Source organism: Callionymus lyra, chromosome 6 (genome assembly GCF_982586985.1).
Source record: "Callionymus lyra chromosome 6, fCalLyr1.hap1.1, whole genome shotgun sequence".
In the NCBI taxonomy this organism is placed as follows: Eukaryota; Metazoa; Chordata; class Actinopteri; order Syngnathiformes; family Callionymidae; genus Callionymus; species Callionymus lyra.
In genome coordinates, this window is record NC_141823.1 from 1,566,153 (window position 1) to 1,578,049 (window position 11,897).

General features: G+C 45.1%; 1 protein-coding gene across 1 annotated transcript in view; it reads right to left on the minus strand.

Annotated features, from left to right (window-relative positions):
- Positions 1-1,562, minus strand: part of LOC148076160 (NT-3 growth factor receptor-like) — a 131,009-nt gene extending 129,447 nt beyond the window's left edge. Inside the window, exon 1 of the mRNA XM_087793114.1 lies at positions 1,293-1,562. Coding sequence (XP_087649240.1) covers positions 1,293-1,531 — 239 coding nt within the window. The 5' untranslated portion in view covers positions 1,532-1,562. The remainder of the gene's footprint in view (positions 1-1,292) is intronic.
- Positions 1,563-11,897: the final 10,335 nt, after the last annotated feature.

Consider the following 11,897-nt stretch of genomic DNA (forward strand, 5'->3'; position numbering starts at 1 on the left):
CTAACATAATGTGAGCTAACATAGCATAAGCTAATATAATATGAGCTAACATAGCATAAGCTAATATAACGTGAGCTAACATAGCATAAGCTTACATAATGTGAGCTAGTATAACTTGAGCTAACATAACTTGAGCTAACATAGCATAAGCTAACATAATGTCAGCTAATATAACTTGAGCTAACTTAATGTGAGCTAATATAACTTGACCTAACATAACTTGAGCTAACATAGCATAAGCTAATATAACGTGAGCTAACATAGCATAAGCTAACATAATGTTAGCTAATATAACTTGAGCTAACTTAATGTGAGCTAATATAACTTGACCTAACATAACTTGAGCTAACATAGCATAAGCTAATATAACGTGAGCTAACATAGCATAAGCCAACATAATGTCAGCTAATATAACTTGAGCTAACTTAATGTGAGCTAATATAACCTTACCTAACATAACTTGAGCTAACATAGCATAAGCTAATATAACGTGAGCTAACATAGCATAAGCTAACATAATGTTAGCTAATATAACTTGAGCTGGCATAACTTGAGCTAACAGCTAACTACTTTTAGTAGAAAAGTGAAGTCGGTAAACAATGTTCTGTATCAGTAGAAGTTAGCTTGAACTACTGTGAGCTAACGCTACAGTGACTACTACATACCAAACAAAGTTTCCTTCTCTTATATATAATGTATTTAATTATAAAGTCAATCTAATCTAATGACTAATTAACTAATAACTAATAATCTCGCGACATTTGCATCGACATGATTTCATGCTATGAGCTACGCAACCGTTCAAAGGCTAATAAATGTTCCGCGATGTTCAGGAGACGCATGAAAGGTAGGTTAGCATCTGGGTTAGCATCTAGGTTAGCATCTAGGTTAGCATCTGGGTTAGCATCTAGGTTAGCATCTAGGTTAGCATCAGGTACTTGACTGAGTACCACTGAGTAAGTTAGTATTTTATATTTGTTGACATATAAACACTGACGACTCTTTGAATATAAGCATCAGATAAACTTCATCATCTACTATGACCCTGGAGGGAAGTGACGTCATCTGCCGCCCCAGAAACTGGGGAACCCTGATCCTCATCCTCACGCCACAAGTGACTCCAGCACCAGCGCGGCTCGACAGCGCCCCCTGGCCCGCAGTTCCGCGTCTCGTCCGCGGCAGAATCCGCAGCGTCCCGCGCGCGCGTGGGCCCGCGGTGCCGCACCGGCAACTTTGGCGGCCGCGGATCCGCATCAAGTTGCGGAACCAACAAGTCCACGAGCTGTACTCACATGGACGAGATGTTCTGGAGCAGGTCCGCGAGGTCCGCTCCGGTTCCGTTCCCGCCGGAGTCCTGCACCGCCAGCAGCGGGAAGAAGCCGCTGAAGGACCGGTTGCAGAAGATCTCGCTGGACGAGCAGGAGCAGGTCGGGGGGCAGTCCAGCACCGAGCCCAGGTAGTCCCGGAACACGCTCATCAGGAACAGAACCCGCCACCAGTCGATCCGGGTCGAGCGAGGGAACAGATCCATGATGAAGGAGGAGAGGAGGAGAGGAGGAGAGGAGGAGAGGAGGAGAGGAGGAGAGGAGGAGAGGAGGAGAGGAGGAGAGGAGGAGAGGAGGAGAGGAGGAGAGGAGGATCACAGAGCAGCCTCTGTGCGTCTCCTGGACCAGCAGAACCAAAAGCCTCCTCCGACCAGAACCTCCGAACCAAAGCTGGAACCCACAGGACGGACCGGGAGGAGAAGATGCGGATCCGCGCCTCGATGCTGCCTCTCGATCATCGTCCGCGCGAGTCGACGAGCGCGAGTCCCTCCTCCCTCACACCTGCGCGTGCGCGTGGCGGTGCGCGGCCGAGCGCGTGCGTTCAGCGCGTGTGCTTTTTGTGTGTCTGAGAGAGTGTGTGTGTGTCTGCGTGTATATGAGAGAGAGTGTGTGTATGAGAGAGTGTGTGTGTGTCTGCGTGTGTATGAGAGAGAGTGTGCGTATGAGAGTGTGTGTGTGTGTCTGCGTGTGTATGAGAGAGAGTGTGTGTGTGTGTCTGCGTGTGTATGAGAGAGAGTGTGTGTGTGTGTGCATGTGTATGTATATGAGAGAGTGTGTGTGTGTGTGTGTATGTGCATGTATATGAGAGAGTGTGTGTGTGTGTGTGTATGTGCATGTGTGTGTATATGAGAGAGAGTGTGTGTGTGCATGTGTGTGTATATGAGAGAGAGAGTGTGTGTGTGTGTGTGCATGTGTGTGTATATGAGAGAGAGAGTGAGTGTGTGTGCATGTGTGTGTATATGAGAGAGAGTGTGTGTGCATGTGTGTGTATATGAGAGAGAGTGTGTGTGTGTGTGTGTGTGTGCATGTGTGTGTATATGAGAGAGAGTGTGTGTGTGTGTGTGTGTGTGCATGTGCATGTATATAAGAGAGAGTGTGTGTGTGTGCATGTGTGCATGTATATAAGAGAGAGTGTGTGCGTGTGTGTATGAGAGTGTGTGTGTGTGTGTGTGTGTGTATAAATGAGAGAGTGTGTGTATGTGAGTGTATGTATGAGAGTGTGTGTGTGTGTGTGTGTGTAAATGAGAGAGTGTGTGTATGTGAGTGTGTGTATGAGAGTGTGTGTGCATGTGTGCGTGTAAATGAGAGAAGGTGTGTGTGTGCATGTGTGTGCATGAGAGAGAGTGTGTGTGTGTGTCTTTGAGAGAGAGTGTAAGTGTGTGTGTGTGTATGAGAAAGTGTGTGTGTGTGACGAGAGAGAGAGAGAGACAGAATACATGTCCCACATACATGCACACAAACATACTGTTACACACTCTCTCTCAAACACACACACACACACCTTCTCTCAGACACATATATGTCAACATCAAAGTATACAAACATGTATTTAAACACTGCACCTCATAATGGCGGCCGTAGGCTGCGACGCAGGAAGCAGGTCTGGAGTCAAACCATCAACCTCATGGTTCAGAGACGCTGACATGTTTTATTGATCACTGATTGGTTCAGCAGTCGATGATGTCACAGCTGCTGATACACTGAAGGAGTCGCACATGAATGACACAATTCAGACCATACAGACACACACACTCACACACACACACACACACAGACACACACACACACAGACACACACACACGCACACACACGCACACAGACACACACACGCACACACACACACACGCACACACACAGACACACACACGCACACACACACGCACACACACAGACACACACGCACACACACACACGCACACACACAGACACACGCACACACACGCACGCACACACACAGACCCACACACGCACACACACAAACACACACACGCACACGCACGCACACACACAGACCCACACACGCACACACACAAACACACACACACACACGCACACACACACACACACCGAACCCACGCACACACACAGACACACACACGCACACAAACACACACACAAACACACACACATACATACACACACATGCACACACACACATAGACACATGCTCACATATATATCCTCACACAAGTACACATTCACACACACACACACACACATGTGTGACTCTTGATATGACTCCTGATGTGACTCTTGATATGACTCCTGATATGACTCTTGATGTGACTCCTGATATGACTCTTGATGTGACTCCTGATATGACTCCTGATGTGACTCCAGATGTGACTCTTGATATGAGTCCTGATGTGACTCCTGATGTGACTCCTGATGTGAGTCCTGATGTGACTCCTCATATGACTCCTGATGTGACTCCTGATGTGACTCCTCATATGACTCCTGATGTGACTCCTGATATGAGTCCTGATGTGAGTCCTGATGTGACTACTGATATGACTCCTGATATGACTCCTGATGTGACTCCTGATGTGACTCCTGATGTGACTCCTCGTGTGACTCTTGATATGACTCCTGATATGACTCTTGATGTGACTACTGATGTGACTCCTGATGTGACTCCTCATGTGACTCTTGATATGACTCCTGATGTGACTCCTGATGTGACTCCTCATGTGACTCTTGATATGACTCTTGATATGACTCCTGATATGACTCTTGATGTGACTCCTGATGTGACTCCAGATGTGACTCTTGATATGACTCCTGATGTGACTCCTGATATGAGTCCTGATGTGAGTCCTGATGTGACTCCTCATGTGACTCCTCATGTGACTCTTGATATGACTCCTGATGTGACTCCTCATGTGACTCTTGATATGACTCCTGATGTGACTCCTGAATTGAGTCCTGATATGAGTCCTGATGTGACTCCTGATATGACTTCTGATATGAGTCCTGATGTGACTCCTGATGTGACTCCTGATGTGACTCCTGATATGAGTCCTGATGTGACTCCTGATATGAGTCCTGATGTGACTCCAGATGTGACTCTTGATATGAGTCCTGATGTGACTCCTGATGTGACTCCTGATGTGAGTCCTGATGTGACTCCTCATATGACTCCTGATGTGACTCCTCATATGACTCCTGATATGAGTCCTGATGTGACTCCTCATATGACTCCTGATGTGACTCCTGATATGAGTCCTGATGTGAGTCCTGATGTGACTCCTGATATGACTCCTGATATGACTCCTGATGTGACTCCAGATATGACTCCTGATATGACTCCTGATGTGACTCCAGATGTGACTCTTGATATGAGTCCTGATGTGACTCCTGATGTGAATCCTGATGTGAGTCCTGATGTGACTCCTCATATGACTCCTGATGTGACTCCTGATATGAGTCCTGATGTGAGTCCTGATGTGACTACTGATATGACTCCTGATATGACTCCTGATGTGACTCCTGATGTGACTCCTGATGTGACTCCTCGTGTGACTCTTGATATGACTCCTGATGTGACTCCTCATGTGACTCTTGATATGACTCTTGATATGACTCCTGATATGACTCTTGATGTGACTACTGATGTGACTCCTGATGTGACTCCTCATGTGACTCTTGATATGACTCTTGATATGACTCCTGATATGACTCTTGATGTGACTCCTGATGTGACTCCAGATGTGACTCTTGATATGACTCCTGATGTGACTCCTCATATGACTCCTGATGTGACTCCTGATATGAGTCCTGATGTGAGTCCTGATGTGACTCCTCATGTGACTCCTCATGTGACTCTTGATATGACTCCTGATGTGACTCCTGATGTGACTCCTCATGTGACTCTTGATATGACTCTTGATATGACTCCTGATATGACTCTTGATGTGACTCCTGATGTGACTCCAGATGTGACTCTTGATATGACTCCTGATGTGACTCCTCATATGACTCCTGATGTGACTCCTGATATGAGTCCTGATGTGAGTCCTGATGTGACTCCTCATGTGACTCCTCATGTGACTCTTGATATGACTCCTGATGTGACTCCTCATGTGACTCCTCATGTGACTCTTGATATGACTCCTGATGTGACTCCTGAATTGAGTCCTGATATGAGTCCTGATGTGACACCTGATATGACTTCTGATATGAGTCCTGATGTGACTCCTGATGTGACTCCTGATATGAGTCCTGATGTGACTCCTGATATGAGTCCTGATGTGACTCCTGATATGAGTCCTGATGTGACTCCTGATATGAGTCCTGATGTGAGTCCTGATGTGACTCCTGATGTGACTCCTGATATGACTCCTGATATGACTCCTGATGTGACTCCTGATGTGACTCCTCATATGACTCCTGATATGAGTCCTGATGTGACTCCTGATGTGACTCCTGATATGACTCCTGATGTGACTCCTCATATGACTCCTGATGTGACTCCTGATATGACTCCTGATATGACTCCTCATATGACTCCTGATATGAGTCCTGATGTGACTCCTGATGTGACTCCTGATATGACTCCTGATGTGACTCCTCTTATGACTCCTCATATGACTCCTGATATGAGTCCTGATGTGACTCCTGATGTGACTCCTGATATGACTCCTGATGTGACTCCTCATATGACTCTTGATATGACTCCTGATATGACTCCTGATATGAGTCCTGATGTGACTCCTGATATGACTCCTGATGTGACTCCTCATATGACTCCTGATGTGACTCCTGATGTGACTCTTGATATGACTCCTGATGTGACTCCTCATATGACTCCTGATGTGACTCCTGATATGAGTCCTGATATGAGTCCTGATGTGACTCCTGATGTGACTCCTGATGTGACTCCTCATATGACTCCTGATGTGACTCCTCATATGACTCCTGGTGTGACTCCTGATGTGAATCTTGATATGAGTCCTGATGTGACTCCTGATATGAGTCCTGATGTGACTCCTGATGTGACTCCTGATGTGACTCCTCATATGACTCCTGATGTGACTCCTGATGTGACTCCTGATGTGACTCTTGATATGACTCCTGATGTGACTCCTCATATGACTCCTGATGTGACTCCTGATATGAGTCCTGATATGAGTCCTGATGTGACTCCTGATGTGACTCCTGATGTGACTCCTCATATGACTCCTGGTGTGACTCCTGATGTGACTCTTCATATGACTCCTGATGTGACTCCTGATGTGACTCCTGATGTGACTCCTGATGTGACTCCTGATGTGACTCCTGATATGAGTCCTGATGTGACTCCTGATGTGACTCCTCATATGACTCCTGATGTGACTCCTGATGTGACTCTTGATATGACTCCTGATGTGACTCCTCATATGACTCCTGATGTGACTCCTGATATGAGTCCTGATATGAGTCCTGATGTGACTCCTGATGTGACTCCTGATGTGACTCCTCATATGACTCCTGATGTGACTCCTGGTGTGACTCCTGATGTGACTCTTGATATGAGTCCTGATGTGACTCCTGATGTGACTCCTGATATGAGTCCTGATGTGACTCCTGATGTGACTCCTGATATGACTCCTGATGTGACTCCTGATGTGACTCCTCATATGACTCCTGATATGAGTCCTGATGTGACTCCTGATGTGACTCCTGATATGAGTCCTGATGTGACTCCTGATGTGACTCCTGATGTGACTCCTCATATGACTCCTGATGTGACTCCTGATGTGACTCCTGATGTGACTCCTCATATGAGTCCTGATGTGACTCCTGATGTGACTCCTGATGTGACTCCTCATATGACTCCTGATGTGACTCCTGATGTGACTCCTCATATGACTCCTGATGTGACTCCTGATGTGACTCCTGATGTGACTCCTGATGTGACTCCTGATGTGACTCCTCATATGACTCCTGATATGACTCTTGATGTGACTCCTGATGTGACTCCTGATGTGACTCCTGATGTGACTCCTCATATGAGTCCTGATGTGACTCCTGATGTGACTCCTGATATGACTCTTGATGTGACTCCTGATGTGACTCCTGATGTGACTCCTGATATGAGTCCTGATGTGACTCCTGATGTGACTCCTGATGTGACTCCTGATGTGACTCCTGATGTGACTCCTCATATGAGTCCTGATGTGACTCCTGATGTGACTCCTGATATGACTCTTGATGTGACTCCTGATGTGACTCCTGATATGAGTCCTGATGTGACTCCTGATGTGACTCCTGACATGAGTCCTGATGTGACTCCTGATGTGACTCCTGATGTGACTCCTGATGTGACTCCTCATATGAGTCCTGATGTGACTCCTGATGTGACTCCTGATATGACTCTTGATGTGACTCCTGATGTGACTCCTGATGTGACTCCTGATATGAGTCCTGATGTGACTCCTGATGTGACTCCTGATGTGACTCCTGATGTGACTCCTGATGTGACTCCTCATATGAGTCCTGATGTGACTCCTGATGTGACTCCTGATATGACTCTTGATGTGACTCCTGATGTGACTCTTGATATGAGTCCTGATGTGACTCCTGATGTGACTCCTGATGTGACTCCTGATGTGACTCCTGATATGAGTCCTGATGTGACTCCTGATGTGACTCCTCATATGACTCCTGATGTGACTCCTGATGTGACTCCTGATATGAGTCCTGATGTGACTCCTGATGTGACTCCTGATATGACTCCTGATGTGACTCCTGATATGAGTCCTGATGTGACTCCTGATGTGACTCCTGATGTGACTCCTCATATGACTCCTGATGTGACTCCTGATGTGACTCCTGATGTGACTCCTCATATGAGTCCTGATGTGACTCCTGATGTGACTCCTGATGTGACTCCTGATGTGACTCCTCATATGACTCCTGATGTGACTCCTGATGTGACTCCTGATGTGACTCCTCATATGAGTCCTGATGTGACTCCTGATGTGACTCCTGATGTGACTCCTCATATTACTCCTGATGTGACTCCTGATGTGACTCCTGATGTGACTCCTGATGTGACTCCTCATATGAGTCCTGATGTGACTCCTGATGTGACTCCTGATATGACTCTTGATGTGACTCCTGATGTGACTCCTGATGTGACTCCTGATATGACTCCTGATGTGACTCCTGATGTGACTCCTGATGTGACTCCTGATGTGACTCCTGATATGACTCCTGATGTGACTCCTGATGTGACTCCTGATATGACTCCTGATGTGACTCCTGATGTGACTCCTGATATGAGTCCTGATGTGACTCTTGATGTGACTCCTGATATGAGTCCTGATGTGACTCCTGATGTGACTCCTGATGTGACTCCTCATATGACTCCTGATGTGACTCCTGATGTGACTCCTGATATGACTCCTGATATGAGTCCTGATATGAGTCCTGATGTGACTCGTGCTTGCGACTCGATTGCTGGTGTATTTTTAGTTCCCTAAGATGCAGAAGTGGGTCACATGATTCCTCCTTTGTTCACTTAATCTTTGGACTTTTCTTTGTTTTTGCAGGAAAGACTCACTAGAGGATCCTCTGCTGCTCCACAGAGTAACTCATGACAAGAGACTCGAGTCTTTGACTCACTGACATGAACGAATCAGAGACTGACTCGAGTCTTTGACTCACTGACATGAACGAATCATTTTAGTTTTTAACAACTTCGTTTTTTTCACGAAAAAATAATGGAAAAATAAACACAGCACTGCAGTTGATGCACAACACAAGGAAGGAAGTGAGGGAACAAGAGGAGGAAACTCAGTTAATATGAGGAATGAAGTCAGGGAACACAAGGAAGGAAGTGAGGGAACAAGAGGAGGAAACTCAGTTAATATGAGGAATGAAGTCAGGGAACACAAGGAAGGAAGTGAGGGAACAAGAGGAGGAAACTCAGTTAATATGAGGAATGAAGTCAGGGAACACAAGGAAGGAAGTGAGGGAACAAGAGGAGGAAACTCAGTTAATATGAGGAATGAAGTCAGGGAACACAAGGAAGGAAGTGAGGGAACAAGAGGAGGAAACTCAGTTAATATGAGGAATGAAGTCAGGGAACACAAGGAAGGAAGTGAGGGAACAAGAGGAGGAAACTCAGTTAATATGAGGAATGAAGTCAGGGAACACAAGGAAGGAAGTGAGGGAACAAGAGGAGGAAACTCAGTTAATATGAGGAATGAAGTCAGGGAACACAAGGAAGGAAGTGAGGGAACAAGAGGAGGAAACTCAGTTAATATGAGGAATGAAGTCAGGGAACACAAGGAAGGAAGTGAGGGAACAAGAGGAGGAAACTCAGTTAATATGAGGAATGAAGTCAGGGAACACAAGGAAGGAAGTGAGGGAACAAGAGGAGGAAACTCAGTTAATATGAGGAATGAAGTCAGGGAACACAAGGAAGGAAGTGAGGGAACAAGAGGAGGAAACTCAGTTAATATGAGGAATGAAGTCAGGGAACACAAGGAAGGAAGTGAGGGAACAAGAGGAGGAAACTCAGTTAATATGAGGAATGAAGTCAGGGAACACAAGGAAGGAAGTGAGGGAACAAGAGGAGGAAACTCAGTTAATATGAGGAATGAAGTCAGGGAACACAAGGAAGGAAGTGAGGGAACAAGAGGAGGAAACTCAGTTAATATGAGGAATGAAGTCAGGGAACACAAGGAAGGAAGTGAGGGAACAAGAGGAGGAAACTCAGTTAATATGAGGAATGAAGTCAGGGAACACAAGGAAGGAAGTGAGGGAACAAGAGGAGGAAACTCAGTTAATATGAGGAATGAAGTCAGGGAACACAAGGAAGGAAGTGAGGGAACAAGAGGAGGAAACTCAGTTAATATGAGGAATGAAGTCAGGGAACACAAGGAAGGAAGTGAGGGAACAGATGGAAAGAAGTAAGGGAACATAAGGAAGGAAGTGAGTGATTTAGATAAAGGAGGTGAGAGAACAAGAGAAAGGGAGTCAGGGAACATGTGGAAAGAAGTGACGGAACAAGTAGAAGAAAATAAAGGAACAAGAAGAGAAAACGAAGGTAACGTGAGGAATAAGGTCAGGGAACATGAGGACGGAGGTCAGGTAACACCAGGAAGGATGTCAGGGAACATGAGGAAGGAAGTGATGGAACATGAATGAAAGAAAGTGAGTAAACACAAAGAAGGAAGTAAAGAAAGACAAAAAAGGAAGTGAGGGAAAATAAAAAAAGGAAGTGAGTAAACACAATTTAGGAAGTGAGGGAACACAAAGAATGAAGTAAAGAAACAAAAAATGAAGTCAGGGAACATGTGGAAGAAGTCAGTCAAGTTCTTCTGGTGATTCTCTCATGATCTCCAGAACTCCACGATTGTTCTTCTTCGACTCGTCCTCCACGTCTGCAGGAGGTCCGTTCAGGGAGCGAGTCCTGCAGCCTCGTGAGTCTCAGTCAGTAAGTGTGATGGATGGACTCGTTTCCAGAGGCAGTGACTCTCCAGGAGGTTCTGGTCCTTTAATGTCTTTTGATGGAGACTCGAACCCACGTCCAGCACTGACACACAAACTACACTGTTACACAATCTACACTGATACACAAACTACACTGACACACAAACTACACTGATACACAATCTACACTGATACACAATCTACACTGATACACAAACTACACTGACACACAAACTACACTGACACACAAACTACACTGATACACAAACTACACTGTTACACAATCTACACTGATACACAAACTACACTGTTACACAAACTACACTGACACACAAACTACACTGTTACACAATCTACACTGATACACAAACTACACTGATACACAATCTACACTGATACACAATCTACACTGATACACAAACTACACTGATACACAAACTACACTGATACACAATCTACACTGATACACAAACTACACTGATACACAATCTACACTGATACACAATCTACACTGATACACAAACTACACTGATACACAAACTACACTGATACACAATCTACACTGATACACAAACTACACTGATACACAATCTACACTGATACACAATCTACACTGATACACAATCTACACTGATACACAAACTACACTGATACACAATCTACACTGATACACAATCTACACTGATACACAAACTACACTGATACACAATCTACACTGATACACAATCTACACTGATACACAAACTACACTGATACACAAACTACACTGATACACAATCTACACTGATACACAAACTACACTGATACACATTCTACACTGTTACACAATCTACACTGATACACAAACTACACTGATACACAATCTACACTGTTACACAATCTACACTGATACACAATCTACACTGATACACAGACTACACTGTTACACAAACTACACTGTTACACAATCTACACTGATACACAATCTACACTGATACACAAACTACACTGATACACAATCTACACTGATACACAATCTACACTGATACACAATCTACACTGATACACAATCTACACTGATACACAAACTACACTGATACACAATCTACACTGATACACAATCTACACTGTTACACAATCTACACTGATACACAAACTACGCTGATACA